This window comes from Kogia breviceps, chromosome 7 (assembly GCF_026419965.1).
Source record: "Kogia breviceps isolate mKogBre1 chromosome 7, mKogBre1 haplotype 1, whole genome shotgun sequence".
Lineage (NCBI taxonomy): Eukaryota > Metazoa > Chordata > Mammalia > Artiodactyla > Physeteridae > Kogia > Kogia breviceps.
Window position 1 is genome coordinate 46,531,948 of NC_081316.1, and position 25,647 is coordinate 46,557,594.

A 25,647-nucleotide genomic window follows, 5' to 3' on the forward strand; every position below is an offset into this window, starting at 1 on the left:
ATTGATTATTTGTAACAGCACCATTAGTCCTCACTGAGAAAAGAGGTCTTTATATCAACTTAATTTTCTCCGTAACTAACTTTTCTTGAGAGTGACTATGAAGTAACATACCTGTTTCTCTAATACAGATGTCCTCTCCATTTCTGCATGCTTTATCATGTTACGCATGTATTCCAATTGTTTTTCTAAAAGATTACATTTATTTTCTGCAGCTAAGAGCTGAGATGTCAACTCTAAAAAGAATACATAAGGAAAGCAGAAATTAGCTCACTTGCAGAAGTTTTAGTTTTAACAAGCTGCTTAACATGAATCGACAGTATATATAATAAACATTTTCCAGTAGCTCTAGAAGCCTTTTCAGATGACCTAAGAACATTCTCTTTCTGTATGTTAGTCTAATCTGCCTTGAATTCAGACAGTAAATAAAATACAGGACATCAGCACTTGTTCCACAAAATGCTCCCAAATGTAAATGTAATTTTGTAGTGCTCGAAGACACTAAGCACTAGAAAACACTAATGTGGAATTTCTTTTAGAATGATTTTACAATACTTATTTTGATAGTGTCTCATTTCTTTCATAATTAAACAAACCTTGATTGTGCTTCGATTCCTCATTCTTTGAATTCTCCCTTTCTTGTATCTGTTCATCCAGTACTTTCTTATATTCAATTGTTTCTTTAGACAAGGTTTTCACACTTTCTTCTGCCTGAATCCTTTCAAGTTCTAAACGTCGAATTTTATCTTGAAGATTCTTCAGAGCGGAAAATATAGCTGCCAAATACGAACATGGATACTATAATACATACGGAAAAAGTTCACTGAAAAAGAATAAACTCATCTAAATAAAAAATATAATTGACGGAGGATTACTCTTTGGGAATTATCATCACATAGTAATTGTTTAAAAAACTCCATTTAAAGACATCTTTTGAGTCTCTGAAATGTGCTAGGTACTCAAGTAAAAAGCAGAATGCCATGGTAAAAACATTTCAGGGCTTCCCTGGTGGCGCAGTGGTTGAGAGTCCGCCTGCCCATGCAGGAGACACGGGTTCACGCCCCGGTCCGGGAGGATCCCACATGCCGCGGAGCGGCTGGGCCCTTGGGCCGTGGCCGCTGGGCCTGCGCATCCGGAGCCTGTGCTCTGCAACGGGAGGGGCCACAACAGTGAGAGGCCCGCATATCACAAAAAAAAAAAAAAAAAAAAAAATTTCAAAGATTTTATAAAATGGTAAAAATATTTAGCTAATCATACAAAATTCATAAACTGCCCCAAGGCACATTATTAACTATAAATCTTTTCTGTTTTACTAATAGGATCACATGCAGAATCCAATTATAGAGCTAAAAATAGTCAAGCACATAAAGGACTATTTCTTTTTGATCTCCAAAAAAAACCTAAGCACTTTGCCCCTCAAAAAGCTTTTGATTATAAAATAATACATATTCACTGCAGAAAGCACAGGAAAATACAACAAAGACAAGAACCGATAATCCTAAGGGATCATTACTATCAATTTTGGTCATTTCTTTCAATCTTTTCCTATATGTATAACATAAATTGAGATCAAAATTGATCTAAATGTTTTCACTTAGCATTATGGAACTGTGAGCATTCCCTCATGCAATCAGATAGACTTAAAAGATTATTTCCTTGTGACCAAATGGACTGGATCAAAGAAAATTCATATTTTATTTATTTATTTTTATTTTAAACGTATTTATTTGGCCACAGCTGGTCTTAGCTGTGGCACACGGGATCTTCGTTGCAGCATGCAGGATCTTTACTTGTGGCATGCGGGCTCTTAGTTGTGGCATGCGGGATCTAGTTCCCTGACCAGGGACTGAACCCGGGCCCCCTGCATTGAGAGAGCAGTCTTAACCATTGGATCACCAGGAAGTCCCAGAATATTCATATTTTAAAGACTCTTGAGCAAAGTACCTTCAGAAAGGGTTTTATCAATTTATACTTCATCAGAAGTACATATCTTTGCCAATATAGACAATCATTAATTATAATATCTCTACCATTCTGATTAAGAAACCTATGCTACTCTGGTTACTTTACTTTGCATTTCTATTAAAAGTTTAAATATTTTGTTATATATTGCTGGCTGTCTTTTATGAATTTCTGTGCCCATTTTTCATTAGTCTCCCTGTTCCATTTTATTGTCTTTAATTTTAGTTTTGATACAAAGATGTTTTGATTTTTCATAGCTATATCTAACAATCTTTCCCATCAAGTTCTTTGTTAAGAAGTTCTTCTGTAACCTCAAGATTAGATAAACTTTGTATTTTCCTTTATTATAGTTTCATACACTTTTACATTTAATTCTTTAAGTCAAATAAAAGTCAATACAAACATTTTTGTATGGAAGGAAGAACTTTAAATGGCAACTTTATCATATACCAAGTTCACACATCTATTCATACAGATATAATTATTACTTACACATACCCAAGACAGTTTCAGGACTTCCTTTTACTCTGGTTTCATTAATATTATGCCAGTATTTTCATTACTAAAACTTTTATAATATAAACATCAATTCTGCCAGTCTCCCATAGTATATAAATCTTTAAAACATTTCAAAATTATTCTTACCAATTAAATATTCAGAATAATTTCGCCTAAACAAGGATTTAAATAAAACGTCATGTAAACTATACAATAAGTAGGAAGACCATCTTTAAAAAATCAAGCTTTCTCACTCAAAACAAGGCACACATTCTCATGTATTAACATAATTCATTAATTCACCAAGTTTTTCAGTGCCTAGGATGTGACAGGCCCCAAACAGGAGAATGATATTATAATACAGCCAGCTTATTCTTGCTGGTATGCAATGAGACTACAATCTAATTAGAAAGAACACAGATATGAAACATGAATACACACACTCAGAAACCTGAAAAATCAACTGAGAAGACTTTGAGAATAGGAAAAGAGCCCAGACATAAGACTAGTATTTAAAGGAACAATAATTCTTTGATATACCTGGAATAATCAGATAAAAAATGTTAATAGAAAAACAAAATTAATACATGCCATTTGAGTTTTTTTGCCTGTTTTGAACCACTGAGTATTTATTAAACTTTGTAATAGCAAACAGTTCTTGCATTCCTTCATTAAACTGTACCTAACAGTAAATGATTTTGCTAGTATTTTATTTTTGCATTTACAGTTATTATTGCAATTGGCTGGAACACTCTATTATTGTTTGATATATCAGCCACTATATTGCAGGGATATGCTGGATTAACGAAGACTCAAAAAGTATATGCTTTCCTTCACTGCATTCTAAAAATGGTTAATATATCATGGAGATTGTTTATTTAAACATTTCGCAAAACTTAGTCCCTAAAACTACTCAGGGCTAGAACCCTACCGAGACTTTGACAGTTTTAAACACTTTTTTCTAGTCAACCCCCTCCCCCTCATTTCCATGTTTAAAAATATTTTATTAAGACACCCACATTTATTAATAGAGAACTGAACTCAATGGTCCTACAGTCATCTATCATATTCTCCTTATTTCTAACTTTGTGAATAATTGATTTATGTTCTTTCCTTAAAATCTTAGCATTTCTTTAGACTCTCTCAGAAGTTCCTTGGAATCTTCAGCATTTTTATTTCAAAATAAAACAGAGCCAAACATTACTTCTTTCTCCCACTTTTCTTAGCTCTACTGGTTCTTTAACAAACTTGAATTAATGCTTAGATTTTTTTTTTCCAGTTTCACTGACAAATACTTGACATACATCCATGTATAACTTTAAGGTGTCCAGCATGATGGGCTGATTTATATGTATTGTGAAATTAACACAGTAGGTTTAGTTAACTTCTATATCTCATATTCATACAATAAAAATGAAGTTTCTCCTTGTGATGAGAACTCTTAGGATCTACTGTCTTGACAACTTTCCTATATATCATACAGCAGTGTTAACCACAATTATTTTCATTCTTTTCTTCCTCGATAATGAAAGTATTTAAGATTATATGAGTTTCTTTCCAAGTACTGCAATCCGTATGTTTAAGTACGTAATGTTTAACTCTTTTCTTTTGCAAAAAACCTGAATAAATGCATATTAAGCAGGATTTAGGAAAAAACAGAAATGAAAAGGAAAACCAAGCTGCCCACAATCCTATCATCTCAGTATAATAATTATAAACATTTTGTTGAAATCCTTTTGGATTTTTCTATGCTTTTATAAGTTAGTGAAATTATCCCTTTGCTAGTTGATATCACACTTATTCAATTATGAGTATTTCTCCATGTCAATCTATAGATACATTTCTAGAGTTCCATCCTTACACATATACTTGTCTAGGAACTTTCTGTTCCACTAATGTCTAGTTCTGAACCGGCTCAAACCACACTTCCTATTTTTATAGCTCTATAATCTGTTATTAGTTGACATGGTGAGGCCATCCTTTGTACGAGTGAAGCCTTCTATTAAAAGAAAAAATGGGGCTTCCCTGGTGGCACAGTGGTTGAGAGTCCACCTGCCGATGCAGGGGACATGGGTTCGTGCCCCAGTCCGGGAAGATCCCACATGCCGCAGCGTGGCTGGGCCTGTGAGCCGTGGCCGCTGGGCCTGCGCGTCTGGAGCCTGTGCTCCACAATGGGAGAGGCCACAGCAGTGAGAGGCCCGCGTAGAGCAAAAAAAAAAAAACAAAAACAAAAATGCAGCTCTCACACATCATTCTTTACGTGATATTCACAATATTAAGAATTTCCACTGAGGAACATTGCACAGCTCCATTTATTCAAGTCTTCTCCTCACAGAGCACACAGAACAGGCCTAGGTTGATGTACCTCAGGTGACTTTTCTACCATGGTCTCTTTCCCAGCCAGGCCAGGTGGCTGAGCGATTCCAGTTCCTTTTCTCCAATTAGATTTGCAAGGGAAGCATTATTCCAGAAGCTACTTCACCTAGGCCTAAAGCTTCTGTCTCCAGTCGCTACCTAGATTAAAAATCCCAACTTCTCCCCTACTGTACTCCAATACCTAAGGCTTACATCTAATACCAAGACTCCTAATAGTGTCCTTGAGGCTTTTGGCCTTAAATTCATTTTATTTCTGGCACCTAGGTGCCAGAATTTCCCTTTCTTAATTTAAAGCTGGGTTTTATTTGTTATTTATTATCATATGTAACTGCTGATATTTGTCTATGACAATTATTCTGACAGTAATACAGCCATCATCCTTTTTGTTATGTTCCTAACATGTCTTTGACAGCTTTTTACTTTTAATCTGTGTCATTTTGTTTGGCTTAAAAAGCATATACTGACCTTGAGTTTTTTTTTTTTAACAAAATCAATATCACATCTGATAAATGTCACCCTATTTTTTCACTGTATTCTATGATTTCTAATTTTGTTTCCTTGATTTTTCTTTATTATTATATTTTACTGGATGAAATATAGCATACATCTTGGGAACTGTTTGTCTGGCTTATACATGTCTTTTCCTGGTAATTTCCTCTTACTTCAACATGGCTATAAATACAACTGATGTATTCCTTTAGTACCCTCTCACAAATATGGCCACAGCTGACTGACCCACAGTGATACCCAACTGAAGCCCAGACAATGGCTTTCTTCTTGGGAGTTTTGGACTCTGGCCCCAAAAGCTGAAGCCAGAATTAGTTCAACTTAAAACTCAAGCTTTTAGTAGCTATGTTTCCTGATATGTGGAAAAGCTCTCCTATGGCTAGAGAGAATGAAGCTAGCTAGAAGAATTTTAAAAACAGATGGGGAGAAGGTATTGGTCATGTTTGAGTCCCTGGTTTCTAATGTTCTTGAAGTCCACCCGTATATCTGCCTTTCTGTTCTTGGTTGTTCAATCCTCCCTAGCATGTTTCTAAACCAAAAATATTCTTTGCCAAAGCTACTTCAGACTGGTAATGTCTATCACTTATAGCTAAGTTTTTATTAACTGCTTTGTTTTCTAAGTTTTTATTAAATAAATCCAGTACCATAAAGATGCAAAATGACTTTATTCTACCAAATGCCTAATATATATGTAAAAATATATAAACACCTAAGTGCATATGCACACACATCCCTGAATACATTTTCTATATCAAAAATGAGATTTTGTATGAAAGGAAGTTCATGTACATTATATCTTCACTTTAAGAGTTACATTTGGCATAGTTTTTCAGCTTTATATTTAGTTTTCATACAAACATGCCTGCTTTATTGAGTTAAAGAACATTCCAGGTGATGAAATGATGGATCTTAAGTTTTTTGTTTTTCCTTAGGGAAGTATGTGAGTGAGCTCTTGCTTTTTTCTCCCATCTACTGCCCTCACATCTATGAGGTCATGCACCACTGCATTTATGTTCAAATAACCACACTACCTAGAAATTCCCTTGAGTGAAAAGTGTTCTATATAGAAATGAACAATGAGACATTTTTAACTTCATATATTGGGAAGGTATACAGTGGGAAATATATTTCTAGAACAAGAAGCAAATTCAAACACTGAAAGATGGAAAAAAAAGTGACATGCTAAAATATAATAATACTGTATATGTATTTGTTGTATTTTCACAAACAGACCTTCCACAGCAAACACTAGATTTAAAATTTTTATCCTCCTTACCCACAGTATCCCTGAACATATATTTCAAAATGAAATACATTTTGGTTAGTTGAGTAGGAGAGTGCAAATTGCCTCTGGAAAACTCAGCGTCAAAGATAGATACCGAGTTTTCCTTAATCATCTCTGAAATGTGAACTCTGCAGAGGGAAGAGACAACCTATTATTCATAATTCAAATGCCAATGCTACATACAATGTGTGGCACATAGTTGGTATGTAGATGTTTCAATAAACATATCTAGGAAAGTCACCATGATTATGAATTTAAAATATCAATTAGAAGGCATGGCAGCAATCTCTTTCTAACTCACTGATTGTCCCTAAGACAATCAGTGATTCCCCACCTTCACTGCATCTTCTGTACTACTTGGTGAGCTTTAAAAACTCCTAATGCCCAGAACATACCCCATACAAACAAAAACAAACAAACCCCAAAACCCCCCAAACAAACAAGCAAAAACCACCACAGAATATTTGGAACGAAAGGCAGGAGTCCAGGAAGCTCCTCAGGTGATTCTAATGTGCAAAGTTTGAAAACTTTCCAATAACATCTAGAGCACGAAAAGAATGAAAGACATTCTCCTCTTCTCAATCCAGCTTGTCATTCATTCAGAATTTGGGGTACATTAAGCCTAGCAGACCTCAGTATCATCTCATTAACAACAAAGTGGGGTCTGTTATTTGGAATATTTCTATCACTAATTTATCAGCACGAGTTTGCTTCAGATTAAGGAGAGGCGGCATGGGGGGACCCAAATCACTAGTACACATCTTCAATTTCCCTAGTATTTTTCTGTCTTCGTAGTTCTCTACCCTTCTGACTATTCCCACTAATTTTAGCTCACTATTTAAACAGTGCTATTTTCCAAAACCCTTTCCCCCTCTACTTTCTTTCCAAAGAAACCCCTCCACACACATATACCTTCATTTACAACCGTATCCCTGTTCATGCCTGAGTTCATTAGTGCAGAGTTCTCTTTTACACTTCACTTTTATTTTCATTTGCTCACTATTTCATCTCCACCTAACTCATAGGCATCTCAAATTTGATATAGCCAAAATTATATTATCTTTCCTTGAAATGTTCTAGCTTTCCTGTAGTTTGTCCTAATCACACTACCATTCTCCACAATAGAAATCTTGGACTTCTTCACTGCCCACCAAAATAAGCATAAATCTCTCCCTAATGAGTCTCCTGTTTTCTATCCCAACTGGCATTGCTTCACTTTAGACTAATTTCTGACCTGAATTTCAGTTCAACATCTATGGAGCACATATGATGTGTAAGGCACTCTGCAAGATGAAGAAGAAAACATAAAAGTAATTAAGATAGTCCTTGCTTTCAAGTAGCTATTGTCTAGTTTCTGGAAAGAGAAGCTACTATCTATTCTTCCCACACCGGGTGAAAAATATTTACATAAACAAAACATGACTCTGTATGTATTGAGTCTTTACTATGTTGGTTCTCAAGGCATGGGGCATGGCCCCATGGGGAGGTGAGGCTCATCACCCCACCCAACGCTGCTCTTGCATCATCTTTGCAAATGTCAACACAGTGAAAAGAGTAAATAAAATCTTAGTAGTGTAATGAAAATAGTGTTGGATATGAGAGTTAAGCTGTCTTCTATTACGCCAGAAATAAGAGATTTACACAGTGTAAAATAAAACAATGCCACTCTTTATAGTATGTTTTTTTAAGTTTGGAAAAATATTCTTCATTCAAATACTTATGTACACATGTAATGGGTTTCCTGGACCAAAAAAAATTGAGAACCAATGCTTTAGAAGAACAGATGGGCAGTGAATTGTTATTGTTACTGGGTCTGTGAGATCAACACTATTTTCATTACACTACTAAGATTTTATTTACTCTTTTCACTGTGTTGACATTTGCAAAGATGATGCAAGAGCAATGTTGGGAAGAGCTATTAATTTTACCACAAATCAAAGCACTGGCACTAACAATAATTTTGGCATTGTATTCGTCACAGCCATTCACTCCCAGTAAGAAAAAACAAAGCCGCTTGTTTGTTGTCCTCGATGAAGCAGTAAAAATCATTAAATCTCAAGCCTTGAGTACACATCTACTTAATACTGTGTGACAAAATGGGAAGGACACATCTGTAAAGTATGTAACAAAGGACAATGGTCTTGATGCACAAATGTTTGACTTGAGAACTGAACAAAAACCATTTCCTTCAAAGGAACACCCTTTTTTGTTTGTTTGTTTTTTGTGGTACACAGGCCTCTCACTGTTGTGGCCTCTCCCGTTGCGGAGCACAGGCTCTGGATGCACAGGCTCTGGATGCACAGGCTCAGCGGCCATGGCTCACAGGCCGAGCCGCTCCGCAGCATGTGGGATCTTCCTGGACCGGGGCTCGATCCCGTGTGCCCTGCATCCGCAGGCAGACTCTCAACCACTGCACCACCAGGGAAGCCCGGAACACCCTTTTTATTTGAAAGAACTTTTGTTAGACTATGACTATTCAGACTTAAGGTATTTAGTCATTTTCCTAATGAGCTTGTCCTGAATATCTCAAATGACATGGGCCTTCAAAGAGCTGACAGGAATTGCTGCCAATGATAAAATTCAAGTGGAAGTTAAAATTCTAAAAAAAAAAGTTATCTGTTCTGTGAGCTTTATAGTTTCCCAATATAAAGATTTTCTTCTATTGAGATCAAGTGATATTAACAAATGTAATCTTTTTGATACTGTATAAAGAAATGTCAAATTTTATGAGTGTGTATAAGTCAATACAATTAACAAGTCATGCATGGTTTTAGTAAAAGAGCCATTCAAAGTTCAAAACAAACCAATGAATTTCAGTGGAATAGCACTCAAAAAAGAAAAAAAAAAAAAGGTTTACAGGCTTGAACCCTGACTAACTTCTGGGAACTGGCTTTGGGAATGTTCTCTATATTACTAACCGATAAGGTTGTTTTGTATGACTAGGGCACTGAATCCTACTGCAGAAGCCTGCCTAGAATGTGTAAACAATATGTTTTATGGTGAATATCTTGACTGGCTGAGCAGGCACAAAGTGTCTGTGTGACCAACTCCAAATAAAAGCCCTTGTCTCTGAGCCTAGTTATGCAGTTTATTGCTGGAGGAAGAAGTGTGCTTTATGTGATCACAAGAAAAAACTTTGGAAGCCTGAATCTGGATTTCTCCAGATTCCACTGTAATAAACCACAGGTGTAATTACAAGGGCTTCTGAATCTTAAATCCTTCTAGTTAATATGCAACCACATAGGTGGTCCTGAGGTCCCAGAGTATGAAAAACTCAGTAATGTTTCCATAATCCACACTGCAGCTAAATTTTAAGAAACTGTATTTGCCAAGTTGTGATGTAGTGTCAAAGAAGAATAGCCACAGACTGTTGGAAAGGCTATTAAAATTTACTCGTTTTCCAACTGCATATCTGTGTAAGGCCAGACTTTCTTTCCCACATACTTCAATCAGAACAATTTATCATCACAAGTAGAATTCAAAAGTAGATATGAGAGTTAAGCTGTCTTCTATTACGCCAGAAATAAGAGATTTACACAGTGTAAAATAAAACAATGCCACTCTTTATAGTATGTTTTTTAAATTTGGAAAAATATTCTTCATTGAAATACTTATGTACACATGTAATGGGTTTCCTGGACCAAAAAAAAATTGAGAACCAATGCTTTAGAAGAACAGATGGGAAGTAAATTGTTATCAGTACCTAACACAATAGCTATAACTTGACTATAACACTGGTCCCAATAACACTGAGTGTTCCAACACAAATTTGTAATAGATACGCCAAGATGTTCTTACTCTCAGCTCTTAGGGGGATCAAGAGTAGCTTGGGACAGTAAAAGACTCCAGATTAGTTGCCACCAACCCCACCAGTTTATCTCAATGTGCTGTATATATATTACCATTTTATTGTCCAGATGTACTATGGTATGTGAAAGGTTGGAAAGCACTGGCCTAGTAGAACTACCTTGTAGCTTCTTAACTTGATTCAAACATCCAAGCCATTCTTCACATTACCATCATTTGAAATGTACTGAACAAGAGACATGAGCTATGCGTTATACTGAAAATCTTTGGAATGATGTTACCATTTTTTTAAAGGACTCTCTAAAGACATTAGTACATTTTTCGATGTCAGTAGTAATTTCGAATTTCTTGCTCATTTCTTTTCTAACTAAAGTTCAAAATTAATATGAGAATTACAAGAAGCACAGTTTATCTCTTTCCATGGCGTTAGTCAAATTATATTTTTAAAGTGATTTCCAGATAGTGAAGTGAAATGGTAATTTATCAATGAAAATGTTAAAGCATAACTAAACTAAAAAATAACAAGTTTTTCCCCCTGAAGTATTAGTGAGAAAAAACATTTACTAAGTATAAAAGAAAAAGTTTATCACAGCAAGTATCTATTCAAAATAAGCCTTCATTCATTCAGTAAATATTTGAGGGTTCACTGAACAAATCAGGGAAAAAGTGGGAAGAGAAAATGTTTTTGATACTGCATATGTTAAAGTAATCATCTCTGAGATGTTTCTTCATCAGTTAATTTTGAATATACCTACCTTATACAGTTTTCCAGGAAGGATGAAATGAAATATATTTGCTGTCTGAAATGTTACTGCATTTCATTCCTTTCATTTTTTTTTTAAAGTTGTGTTTAATCAGTGGTGTGGCAACTATATTTACTAATGATTTTCTAGATAAAACAAGTGTTATATTTTAGCCACATATGGGTTACACAGCTGTCTGTAAATTAGTTTAGGAACCCTTTTGTTTTAATTGGGAAATGCATTGCAAATATCTTAAAAATCAATCTCAGAATAACACTGGTTTGTAAACTGTGTACTGGCTGTATAATAAAACACTAGGTAGGTAACAATATCTAAGTAGAGTTACCAAGGTAAATCCTAGCCTGTAATGGGGCATTAAAAGTGTTTGCTGAAATAAATTTAACCCGAGGCCTTTAAGAATTTAAGTGTCTTTTAAGAATTTCAATAGGTGATACTCAATTTACTAACTAGAAACATCTTATTCATAAGATACTGTATCTCAAAGATGATGATAAAGAAAACACTAATTAATTTAACAGTTAATAAAACAATTGATAAAGTGCTACTCATCAGAATACAATAGCTAAAGACTGGCAATTTAGAAAAATAACAAAAGTTGTGTAACTTTCAAACAACATAGGTTAAAAAAGCAAAACACAAATAACTGAAGCTCACATTGGAGCAAAAATCAGTTAAATTTTAGTAATAATTTCTTTTAAAAAAATAAGCACACACAAAAACATGCAAGAGTTGTAGCAGGAACATAAGGTCTAAGAATTAGATACTAATCCTATCACAATATTTCATCTGGTTTTGATCTTTATTTCGATCTAAAGAAACTTTTTTTTTAAAGTTCAGAGAAAAGCAAATTACTAAAGAATCCATGAATAAGAAAAATTAAATGGGGCAGATTTATTCAAAGAGCAAAGGTTAGCAAGTGTTTAACCTAGTGTGTTTAACCTAAATTCTGCCTGTGAGTAATTAGTGGTTTTCAGGAAAATGAGAAAGGGCAGAAAAAAGGAGAGGAAGATGAAAGTAAACGAGAAAAAATAATGTGGAAGACCGTAAATAAGTTTCTTTTATTCCTTCAGAACATGGTGTTATAAACTGGGTAGCAATGCCCCAAGATAATCATTATGATCCATTATACTTCTACAGTGTTTCTGGTATCAATCCAATGATACCTACGTTCAGTATAGGATGAATAGACACAGAAACCACCACCCCTCGCCCCAGACAAAAAAGTAAAGGCTATGAGGTATGACCAAAGGGCCAAGAGAGTTCAGAAGAGACATCTGAAGACAGCAGAGAGAGGTATGTGTTGAGGAAGCTGGTAGAGAAGAAGACTTCTATGAAGAAATAATATACAATCCAGGCTTTAGAGAAAAGAGTATAATTTTCACCATGGCTGGTGTGGTAGGCAAAACAGACACTCAAAGATGCCTATGTCCTAATCCTAGAATCTCTGAATACCTGTTATATGGTAAAAAGGACTTTGGGAGATGTAATTAAAGTTATGGACCTTACAGATAGGGAAATTATATCTGATTATTTGACTGGGCTCTATCTAACTAAAATACATGAACCCTTAAAAGCTGACAATTTTCTCTGGCTGTAATTAGAAAGAAGCAGAGGGAGAAGTCAGAGAAATTGGAAGCATGAGAGAGACATGACCCACCATTCCTGTAGGGGACCATAAGAAAAGCACGAGAATGCAGACAGATTCTAGGAGCAAAGACTGGTGCTGACTGAAGGTCGGCAAGACAATGGAACCTCAGTTCTACAACCACAAGGAACAGAATTTGGCCAAGAATCTGAATGAGCTAGCAACAGGTTCTTCCCTAGACTCTCCAGTGAGGAACACAGTCCACTGAACACTGTGATTTCAGGAGCCTAAATAGAGCACCCTGCTAGTCCTACAGAAACTCTCAGATAATACATTTTGGTTATTTAAGACTGCTCAGTTTGTAGTAATTTGTTAAGGCAACAAGAAAACTAATACAGATGGCAAGTTTCAGGAACAACTGTATTTCAAAGCAGCCAAAGCAAAGGATGTGTGGGGAAGGAAGAATGGAAGGGTGGCTAGGGATAAAGCTGATAAAGCAGGTAGAGCCTAAGTTATAAAAAAATCTAAGACTTCATTATTTAAGCCATGGAGAGGTGCTGAAGCTTTTCTTCACAGTGGGAGAGACGCTGAGTAACAGCAAATGGCAGCAATGCTGTTAACTGGGGATGAGAGGGAGACCAAGGGCAGGGAAATTGGTTAAAAGTGTACTACAATTATCTATGCAATAGATGATGAGAACCTGAACCAAACCAATGAGAATGGAGAGACAGAGAAAACCTGTAAGTTTTGGGGATATTTCAGGAGCAAAACACAAGTCTTGGCTCCTGAGTGATGCTGGAAGTGACAGAGCAGTCCTAGATGACTCAAAGTAACATAGTCTTGATGATCAGGTGGATGATGATGCCTAATAATCAAGGAACAAAAGAAAGGCATTCTATTGTGAGAAGGTTAAAAACAGGAAGGGGGAAGTATACTTTCCCCCTCTAATTTTATAATACATGGAAGACACAATTAAGAGCTTTTAACCAGTGAGTAAACACACAAAAGAAACCTCCATTTTGTTAGGCTCTATTACCTCTGCTGTTGCTTTCTGGATAGGCAAATGTAGGCTTATTTGGGGAACGTCGCAGATCACTATTAAGGAAAGGCTTATCAGGTGGATATATTACATATGGAGATGAGGAATCGTGAACCATACTTCCATTAGACTTTGATGGTTCTGCTAAGATGTTCTGAAAAATAAAAATACAGAAATTACCTTTCAAAATTTTAAACCACAAATAGCATGTGTATATATACATATGCTCCACTGATGGAGGCAAAAACTAAAGTCCACTGACCAAACACAACAGAATTCAAACATTACTTGAAAATAATAAAACTTTTAATGCGTTTCATATATCTAAATGTAGCCATATGGCAAATACTATAAAAGGAATTAATGTTCACACAACTTGAATACAAATGCTGCAGAGATACTTAAATATGGTACTCACAATGAATACTGTGAGTATAGTTTAATTAGTTTATTATAAAATAAATTAATTAAATTTATTAATATAGTTTATTTTAAAAATATGTACTGTAAGATATATATTCAGCAAAGTAAATATTATCTTTTTACAGTATCAGAAACTGCTAGGAAATGACTAAATTAATCTTTCCCCAATCAACTACACAATTCCTGAGTATCTATCAAATGTCCAAAACTCTGGGGTATATAGAAAGAAAATAAGCCATATTTCTTGTCTCAAAAATTTTACATTTAGTTAGGGGGAAAAATGGGAGAAGCCATTAGAAAACATAAAAGCTTATCAAACACATCAATATAAAACTTTATTTCCACACATACACCATTCTGCATTTGTCATACTGTTCAATTTGGGATCACATTCCACATGATAATTTTCAGTGCAGGGGATGCTAACTGTTTTGCTTTTGGTACGTGACTTCCTTTTGGTAGAAAGACCTGGAGTGGGAAAAGCTCAGGTGGAAGATATGACTGCTAGCTGCTCAAAACTCTCAGACATCCATTTTTCTTATTCAAATAGCCACAGAAAACTAGGTTCTCAACTCTTACCTTGGGGAACTATGACTATAAAGTACCAGAATAACCTGTGTCCAGAAAAGTAAAAAGGAACAATGAATATTTACAATACAGTAGATCACCTCCTGGAATAAAAGGCCATCAAAAACCATACCGTATCTAAATCTTATTAAAAATTGAAGACTGTATTTCCATGTTAAAAACCATGCAATGTTCCAGTTGATTTAAGAAAGCAAATACAAAACATACACTATGGCTGTGAAAACTAAAAGAGAGGGCAAAGAGCTTGGAAAGGGTAGGAGGTTAAGTCTCAAAAGCAGTACTTAAACCCATGCTACTCTACTGTGAAACGTGTGTTCACATGCGACAAGGACTAACAGTTGGCATTTTTTCAACTTTGGGGCAAACTGACATCAAGTTTTGCAGGTGGCTAGAAAATAGGGTGTTTTTCAATTTTTAAAATATATAATACTGCCAAAGCTCTTGCAAAACACCATGCATAATCAATCACATAGCTTAACTTTAAATATTGTTCTTTAAAGAGTACTTCATGTCTCCATACAACCTACTAGAATCCTCTCATTTAACAACTACCATTCAAAGAACAATGGTTAGGAAGCATTTAACATATCTGTGAACATAAACCATGAGCAAATTCACTTATGATTTTCAAAATGAATTGTATTAGTATTACCAAACACTACACAGATATTAACAGAAGGATTATACATAAATAATTTACCAAAACCCAAAAGAAAACAAAAACAAAACACCCAATCGAGAAATGAGAACAAACCATCTTTGCTAAATTCATTGCCTGCTAGTTCTTGTAAAATGAACAGTTCAATATTTGTCTTTCAACAAAATTTGTTACATATATATCATCAAAATACTGCTTGGGTCAGTTGACAAATTAAGAAAAGTCTTAATATAAAAATGTAAGTTATAATGAGACTTTTTTTTTGGAATAGTAATTCTAAATATATTCCATTTTCTAAGTCAGTCACCTCATTTTGAATGTCAGGGTTTAAGCAATGAAAGTCATTGTTAACTATGAATGTTTTGGAGCAATGTCCTCATTTGCTGCCAGAAGTCTGAAGCAAAGAATAGGAAGAATACATAAATCAACCCAAAGCAAAAGGAAGAAGGAAAACAAAATGGCTTTATAAAAATTATTTACAAGAACTATTTTGAAATAAAATTAAACCAAGAACTAAGAAACTGATAACTCAATTACGTACACAGTGTCTATTAAAAATTGTAGAGGATAAAATGTGGTACCTACATACGATATTCAGCCTTAAAAAGGAGGGAAATCCCATCACATGCTACATAATGGATGAACCTTCAGGATATTATGCTTAGTGAAATAAGCCTGTCACAAAAAGACAAATATTTTATGATTCCACTTACATGAGGTAAAGCAGTTACATTCATAGAAACAAAGTAGAAATATGTGGTTACCAGGGGCTGGGTGGAGGTTGCAAAGGGGAGCTGTTTAACAGATACAGAGTTTCCGTTTTGCAAGATGAAGAAGTTCTGGAGATCTGTTTCACAACAATGTGAATATGTTTAATACTACTGAACTGTACATTTTAAAATGGTTAAGATGATAAAGTACTAGGTAAACAACTAAAGATAATAAGAAAATAGTGAGTTGTCACACCAACCTGACCTCCAATAGAATCAGGGCAATCACATTCTGTGTTTAACTGAAAAATTAACTAGCTTTCAAAAGAGAACCCACAAACCTACTTGCATTTGTTCTCACACACATAACACAGGGAATGAGCTTTGTATAATAGACCTATCTCCACCTTTAGGACTCCTCTCCATCTCCTGTCTCATTTCTCAGCTTTTATAACAAAGTCCCTCAAAATACTTGTTTGTAATTGCTGCCACTTCTTAATCACCTTCCCTTTAATCCTCTCCAGACTTCAATCCTCACCAATTCAGAGAAACAGCTCTTCAAGTTCACCAGTGACTTTTACAGTGCTGAACTCAGTGACCTCCCAGAAGCATGTGATACAGCAGATCACCTCATCCCAATACTTCTTTCAGTGGGTGGAACACCACAGTCGGATTTTCCTTCTAACACCAGGCGTCTCCCTCAGAATCTCCTGGGCTCTCTCCTTCCTCCTTCTAAATGCTAGAGGTTCCCTAAAGCTTAGTCCTTCCTCCTCTTGTCTCATCTACACAGATACCTCTGATTATCTCATCAACTCTCAGGGCTTTCAAAAAGCCTCTATCTGCTGATGACTTTCAAGTGTAAATATGTTATATATAGATAGCTCTCCCTCTTGAAACTCTATATTCAAATCAACCTTCCTACTCGCTGTCTCCACTTGGATGTCAATATGAGGACCCCAAACTTAGCATGTCTATAACCAAATTCTTGAACCTATTTCCCAAACCAACTCCTCAAAGCATACCACAATAACTGGCACCACCACTTACCCAGCTGCTCAAGCCGAAACCCTTGCACGAGTCATTTCTCATACACATCTCACATCCAGTCTTTCAGTGTATCTGGCTGGGTCTCTGTCTTGACCATATATACACAAAGTCTTCAACTTCTCATCAATTCCACTACTAATTCCCTGCTTGACACCACTGTGATGTTTTTGTCTGGACTACCATAATAGCCTCCTAACCACTTTTGCCGAGGTTCCCCCAGTCTGTTCTCCAAATAGTAGGTGTTATGATTCTTTAAGAAAATAATTCAATTAATGCCCCTAATCAGAATGGCTTTCCATCCCAGAATAAAATCCAAAATTCTTACCATGACTCCACATTAACTGACCTCAGGCTAACCCTGACTTCATCCCTTACCAGTCTCTCTCCACACCACCTAACCCACCCCACCCCACCCCCATATTTTCCAGCCATACTGACCAACTTTTGGATTTCTAAAATGCACAGTACACTGTTTTCATTTGCTACATTTACTCTGCCTGGAAAGCTCAGTTATCTACGCAAAAGTTTGTCAGTGAGGTTTTCCCTGACTATCCTATCTAAAGTAGTACCTTTTGTCACTCTATCTCCTTACCCTTTTAAGAAACACTATTTCTACCTGATACATTTATTATCCTCTCTATGCCCTGTGGAAAAACTTAAAGTATATTTAGTTTTGGTCCCTGAAAGAGGTTTAAAAACTCACAGAATTTTTAAGTGATAGGAGTATCTTTGTTATGGGAATAGTGGGGGCCGTGGATAGCTTTAGGATGAGGGCAGATAGCCAGAAAAACCTATCAGGCCATTAGAGGGTTAGAAATTTCAGTCCCATCCCCTGCCCTCAAGAGAAGGAAGAGGGGCTAGAGATTGAGGTCACTCACCAACGGCTAATGATTTAGTCAATCCTACCCACATAATGAAACCTCCCTAAAAAATTCTTTGCTCAGTGAGGTCTGGTCATGGAAGTCCCTTTACATCTTACTCTGTGTGTCTCTTCCATTTGGTGCTTCTGGAGTTGTATTCTTTATAAGAAAAAGTTTTTAAAAAGCTATAATTCTAAGTGTAGTGTTTTCCTGAGTTCTGTGAGTCACTGAGGCAAATTATTGAACGTGACAGGGGAAGAGTCAGAACTTCTTAATCTACAGTTGGCTGGGCAGAAGTACAGTTTCCTTGGGGACATCTGGGACTTGCAGGTGGCAACTGAAATGGGGGCAGTCTTGTGGGACCTAGTGTCTTAACCTATGGTGTTTGCACTATCTCCAGGTAGGGTCAGAAATGAATTGTAGGACACTCAGTTGGCATAGAAAAACTGCATGTTGGAAAAATATAGTCACCCGATTTAAGGGTTTAAGTTCCAAAAAGACACTCAATAAATCTGTTGAACGAATTAATTATATAAATATTTTACAAAACAGGAAAACTGCATAATGCTTATAAAACTAAATAATCCTATTCAATAAAGTTACTATAATCTCTTAGAAGACAAAAGCTTTTGGTTTCTTTTGTACCAAATAATAGCACAAATGTCATAGGGAGGCTGTGTAGAAAGAGTTAACACAGCAGACTCAAGGTCTGCCTACAAGGTCAGTTCTTGGCTGGTATTTCGGAACTTGAACTTTGGCAAGGTTCCAAATATTGTCACCATTAGAGTCAGGGGTCCCCAAGACCAGCCCTGGGTTCAATGATTTGCTTGAAGAACTGACAAAACTCAGCACAGAATTATACTTACGGCTACGGTTTCTTAAAACAAAAGGATACAAAGCAGAATGAGAAAAGGGAAAACGCTACAAGAGATCAGGCACAAGCTTTGAAAATTCCTCTCCAGGTAGAGTCATACAGGATGTGCTTAATTCCTTGAGCAACTAATAGTGACAGCTGTGTCAAGTGGTGTCTACTAAGGAAGCTCTTTAGACTCAGTGGCCAAGGTTTTCATTTGAGGCTGGTTATATTCCTGACTCCAAGAAGAAAAACAGGTGTTCAACATTGTTTGCATAAACAGTTTAAGCACAATAAGCCACTCTTTCCTGATTTAGGTTAAAGTTCTAGATCTGTGTAGGAAACTGTTTACCACTCAAGTTCACAGATGCCAATGAACAGCTAACCTTGCAAACAGCCCTTTCTAAAAATAACAAGTCATATGGAATTATGGAAGATTTCAAGAGAATTCTTTTCTGTCTTCAACGCCATATGCATCCAATCATGGTACCTGAGAACTATGGAAGGGCAAAGGATCCTTTAAGCATACTGTTTATGCTATCTTGTCTCATATTAATACCAAAAACAACCCATAAACCTCAAACTCACCTTGCACTTTACAACCTACACTTTCATCATCTGGGTTGATCTTCACAACATTCCTGACCAGTAAGAAAGTATTTCCACTTTATAGTTGAGGAAAATATACTTGGATTTATTTTCAAAACAATGTACATGGTATCTAGATTTGTTAGCACATTGTTTTCTCTAAGCACACTCATATTCTCCTTTAATTATCACAAGAACCCTATGAAGCAAGCAGAGCAAATATTACTGTCCCCATTTTGTAGGTGAAAAAAGAGGCTAAGAAAACATAAACCATTTGCTTCAGGTTTCACAGCTACTAAGGAGCCCAAGTCCAGCTCCTAATCCAGTCCTCTTTCCAAATATTTTTCCGACTAAAATGATAGGATTCTAGGAAAAACTTTCAGGATTAAAGGCAAAATGTTTAACCTAGCCACTTTCTTTCCTAGTAGCTTTAGTTGTTAGGGCAAACATCCTACTTAGGACACTTATAACTCAAATATTTATTATTTATTTATATTTTTAAAAGACTATTGATTGATTGATTGAGGCATGCAAGCTCTTCGTTGTGGTGCCTGGGCTTCTCTCTAGCTGTGGTGTGCGGGTTTTCTCTTTTTCTCTCTCTAGTTTGGCGCACAGGCTCCAGGGTGTGTGGGCTCCATAGTCTGCAGCAGGCAGGCTCTCCCCTTGAGGCACGTGAGCTCAGTAGTTGTGGCGCGTGGCCTCAGCTGCCCCACGGCATGTGGGATGTTAGTCCCCCGACCCGGGATCAAACTCGTGTTCCCTGCATTGGAAGGCAGATTCTTTACCACTGGACTACCAGGGAAGTCCCCTCAAATATTTATTAAACATCTCTGTGTTATGACACTGTGTTAAGTGTGAAGGAGGATAAAAAATGTATTATCACTTGACTTCTTTTCAAATGTAATGTGCAACACAGCTGGAGGAAATAAAAATCAGGTACATAAAAATTTAAATACCATTTAGCAGACCATACACAAATACATAGAAGAGATAAAGCAGTATGACCAAGGTGGGGGTTATTCCAGGAATCTAAAACTGTGTGAACATTAGAATATCTTTTGATGCAATCCATCCCATTAAAGTGAAAATCCATATAAGCAACAAATGCAAAAGTGTAGTCAATAAAATTTAATATCTAGCCATTATTAAATAACTTTTTTCTTATAGTAATTAGAAAATTTACCAAAAAAATGGCAACATTTAATGGTGCAAAATTTAAAACATCCCTTTTAAATTCAGGAACAAGGCAAAGACTATCTATAAGACAACTTCTAGTCAATGTTGTGCTGTTATTTCCTAGCCTGCACATTAAGATAATGAAAAGAAATAACAGATGTTAAAACTGTAAAGGAAGAATCCAAACTTCACTGATTATGACTGTCTCAACAGAAAATATCAAGAACCCTCAATTATTAGAACTGGAGTTTAGGACAGTTGCTGAGTTAAATTAATACGCAATAATCAATAATAATTCTATATACTAGTTAGAAAATGCAACTTATGAAAACATATAAAAAATAAAGTAACTAGAAATAAATTTAATAAATATACAAGACCTGAAACTATAAAACTTTACTGAAAAATGTTCATATAAATGTTACTCAAAAAAACTGGAATAACATGTTCAGATAGACAGCTCAATATCCTAAAGACATCAGTTATTCCCAAGATGAACTAGAAATTCAATTCAATTTCAATCAAGATTCCAACACCACATTCTAGAATTTCTACTGAAGAAAAGCAGAGGACCAAGAATAGCTACCATTTCTTCTGAGGAACAAGGAAGATAGTTGGCCTCTCAGACCAAAAAAAAAAAAAAAGGAAATCATTAAGACAGTGAGTATAGAAAAATACAACAGTGGAACAAAGAGCCCAGTAACACGTCCATACACATATGGAAATTAATATACTGACAGCTGGAATTGTAAACCACTGGGGAAAGGATGAGTTTAAACAAGTAATGCTGAAATGTGTATCATAAATAAAACATCCCTACCTCATAAGCGCACAGATTAATTTCAAGCAAATAAAAGACAACAGGCCCCAAATTTTAAATCTGTAGAGAAAAATATAGAAGAATATCATTAAGGCCTTGGCTATAAGGAAGAATTTAGCCAAAAAGCAATAATCATTAAAGCAAGAATAAGTTTTACATTAAAATAAAGAACTCTTGCTAATCAAAACGTATCATAAAAGGACAAGCCAAAGAGCATTAGAAGACTCCTAATAGTTGATTAACACCCAGAATACATAAAGAATGACTATAAATCAGTAAAAAAAAAACAAGCAGACAAACCAATTGAAAACAGGCAAAAGGTACTAAGAGGCATTCCACAGAACAAGAACAAAACCCACAAAAGACTAGTAAAATTACGAAAAAAAGAAGTGTATCTTCATCAATGATCAGAGAACACAAATAAGAACAGGATAACACTTCACACTCATCTCTCAGCAAAAAAAAAAAAAAAAAAAAAAAAAAATTGACACACCACCACCTGTTAAAGAGGATATAGATTAAAGGGGACTGTTGATGGGAATGTAAACAGGTACAATCACTTTGGGAAACAATTCAGCATTACCAAATAAAGCCAAAGATGCACACACTCTATGACCCAGCATTTCACTGAACTATCTTCTCTCTCTCCTCAAAAAAGAAAAAAAAAAGTCAGTCCTAAGTTTCTAAACATATACTACAACCCATTACTGAGTTGTAACCCACAGCCCAAACCTGTGTTTCAAAAATCGCTGCTCCTCAAACTTTCTGGTCTCAGGACACCCTTACACTCTTAAAAATTACTGAAGACCCCGAAAAGCTTTTGCTTATGTGGGTTATATCAATTGATATTCATCACATGAAAAATTAAAACAGAGAAAATTTAAAGATAGTTACTAACTTAAAAATGTTAAACCCATGATGTTATCATAGATATAATTTTTGAATGAAAAATAACTATATCATCCAAAAAATTTACTGAAAAAAGTGGCACTGTTTTACATTTTTTGCAAATCTCTTTAACTCTTGGCTTAAAGAAGGCTGCTAGATTTTATTTGCTTCTACTTTCTCTGTTTTGGCTGATGTACATGAAGAATCTGGTCTCCCACAAAGTGGCTGGATAAGGAAGGACACTGTAGACCCCCAAAGGTCTTCACACCACTCTTTGAGAACTGCCACGCTAGAGAAAATTTTGCACATGTGAAACATACAGAGATGATCACAACAGGACTGTTTACAATAGCTGGAAAACAAATGAACAAACCCTAAAAATGCCAAAGCCCATGAACATATATACTATACAGAAATATAAACGAGGCTCTGCCATTACTAGTTGTGTAACCTTGACTTAACCTCTTTGTCCCTCATTCTGCTCATTCAAAAATGGAAATACTAATGCCAACCTCATAAGATTATTAGGAAGATTAAATGTGTTAATATATAAAAAGTATTAAAAATGCCTGCCGGATAGTACTATACTAGTATTGTATATTATTATAATCTCAAAATATGTGTGTGTGTGTGTGTGTGTGTGTAAGAGAGTAAAAGAAGCAGGAAGATGCACTAAAGGGCATGAAGGTATTCATTTTATTATTCTCAAAAATAAATCCTTTATAAATTTAATGTTATGAAATCTATGATACATTCATAAATCACTTTTAAGAGAAATACAAAGCAGGTTTGTCAATGGGCCTGGCAAAAAAGCCAGGGAGACCAATTAGGAGATTAGCTTATTAATTAAGGCCAAAGTGACCTAAGAGTGTTGACCATGGTTACCGGGGAAAATTTAAAACAAAAACAGGAAAGATATTCTGTTTCAACACTAGGCTGCCTGTACTTTCATTATCATTATGCCTGATCATACCTATTTTCCTGAGGCTCTACACTAGTGGGTTAATACACAGCAATCTTTCAATAAATGTTAGCTGCTAGTTGTGACTCTTCTTGCTGTTGTTGCAGAGAAAGAATGCTTACAAGAACAATTCAAAAGTATCACCTAGTTCCATGTTGTTCACAGTTGAGATCTACATTGCACCTGCTTCCCAAAGACGGTTATTTGTGAATCTACCTGATAAAAATCCTTGCCTCCTAAAAGCATTTCCACCTACTATACCTATGCTGGGTTTATCAATGTTAAATACAATAGAAATAGTTAATGTTTACAACCCTGAAATCTCATTATGAGTAGCCTTCTGAGCTCATGTTGTAGTTTTAAACGGTCTTCTTTTGTTGCCTTATTTTATGATCAGCTATCTGTTAAGCCGGAGTGCTCTTTAAAAACTCTGTTGGAAATGCCAGCCTTATTTCTGACAGGACAGTTAAAGTACCTAAGCAGGGCCATTTCTTATACACTGATAAGTTAAATTTAGTTATTTTTCTTTTGAGACAGAGTGACTTCCAAATTAGATATTTTGATTCAGCAGGTAAAGTTATACTTTGATTTGTAAAGGGTCCTAGGTATTCTTAGTGTACCCTGAGTATTTTGAATCCACTTAAAGCTGAGCTTAGCATATAAATATAGATATGCTTTCCTATTAAACACTCTAGGATTTCTGTCCAGGGTATCTTAAAGACTAAGGGTTGACCACACCCCAATAACCACTCTCAGCTAGGTGGCCTTGGCAGAGTTCAGCTCAACTCACCATTTACAGGAGTTTTCCTTGCTCTCCAAATGATGTTTTGAGAGTGGTGAAAACCCCTCCTTTCCCAATTATGTTTAATTATTTTTTCTCCCGATTAAATTTAATCAATCACAACTCCTATATCATCTCATCCATCTACTTACTGACATTTCTTAACAGTCTAATAGCTCGTCTTTTATCTTCCCTTTCACTGATCTAATTCCTGGATAACTCCAATTGTTTCCTTCCTTCCTTCCTTCCTCTTAATGTTCCCTGACCTCTCTACAAACTTGCTACCCCCACTGTGCTGAAACCCTGAAGATCACTTCTGGCCTCATTAACACAAATTTTAACAACAGTCACCAAAAGCTGAAACTGAGGAAAAGTGTGTTTTCACCAAGGTAACTCTGCTTTTACTGTCCCCCTAAGCTTTTCCCCGTTAACTTCTTTGACAACCTTACCCTGATAGTCTCCTCTCACTCTCTCTCTTTTTTTCATATTTTAACCTATTTTTACAATTCATCTAACCGAATTCTACCTCCACACTACCTCTGCTCAATTCAAATTTTTTTTTCTGAAAACACCTGTTGTCTTGGCACATATTCCAAAATGCCTGCGGTGCGTTTTTCTCCTTCCTTTTCTGTTCCTGGGACAAGCATTTCCGATTCCTTCACCACCCAGCTAGCTCCATCTTCTCTACCCAAGCACTGCTAACCACTCTCGCCTAGGTTATTCTAGCAGGGTGGCATTTATCAAACTGCACTGTGTAATAATCTAATGACGTGTAGTTTCTCTTCAGTGCTTTGCTCCTTCAGAGCAGGGGTTCTCCCCTATTCATCCGTGTAATCCTAGAGCCTAAAAGTACGCCAGCCACTCAGCATTTGCTTGATGAAGGGCTAATGGCTCCAACTCGAGCTGCTTCACGTTCACATTTACTGCCTATCTATTCCCAATGCGGCGGGTCCCGCTCCAATTCCACAAAATACCAGTGACTGAATAGGCTGGTGGCTCTCGCAGAGGCCAATACAATATTTAAGACTGGCTCCCCTTGTCGCCTCTCTAAAAGGGTACTTACTACACATTGAGGTCACCGTAACATAGAGCGAGGTAGGAAGCGCGCGCGCTCGAGGTAGGATGAGCACACATCGAAGTTACTGGGAGGACGGGAGGGGGAGGCACTGCAGGCGAAGGAATCAGCAGAAGCACTCGAGACTGCGTACAATTGTACGCAGCTGCCCATTCAGCCGACTAGAGCGCCCACCTGGTCTCGGAGACTTTCCAAGAGGAGCCGTTACACCCACGACATCCAGGAGCCCTGTTCTCGCAGGCCAAGGTGTAGGTAGTCATCCCTGCGAGGCCAGGCAACGTTCGGCAACCTGGGCGGCTAGGCCGAAAGATCAAAGAGGCAAGGGGGGAGTAACGGGCCCGGCCGGTCTCAATGGAAGGGTGCAACCTTGACATAGGAGCAGTGGGCGCCGAGGTAGCA

The 25,647-nt window shown here is 36.3% G+C and overlaps 1 protein-coding gene across 4 annotated transcripts in view; it reads right to left on the reverse strand.

The window, feature by feature from the left end:
• LOC131759481 (centrosomal protein of 57 kDa) overlaps window positions 1-25,647 on the reverse strand; it is a 43,511-nt gene that overhangs the window by 17,012 nt on the left and 852 nt on the right. The window contains exons 2-6 of one of the 4 annotated variants that reach the window (XM_067038261.1): window positions 16,075-16,164; window positions 14,823-14,857; window positions 13,818-13,974; window positions 594-773; window positions 112-233 (exon numbers count right to left, since the gene is read on the reverse strand). In XM_067038261.1, the coding sequence (XP_066894362.1) occupies window positions 112-233; window positions 594-773; window positions 13,818-13,938 (423 nt within the window). In that variant the 5' untranslated portion in view covers window positions 13,939-13,974; window positions 14,823-14,857; window positions 16,075-16,164. The remainder of the gene's footprint in view (window positions 1-111; window positions 234-593; window positions 774-13,817; window positions 13,975-14,822; window positions 14,858-16,074; window positions 16,165-25,647) is intronic. The other 3 variants (XM_067038263.1, XM_067038262.1, XM_059068645.2) reach the window with 3 other exon arrangements.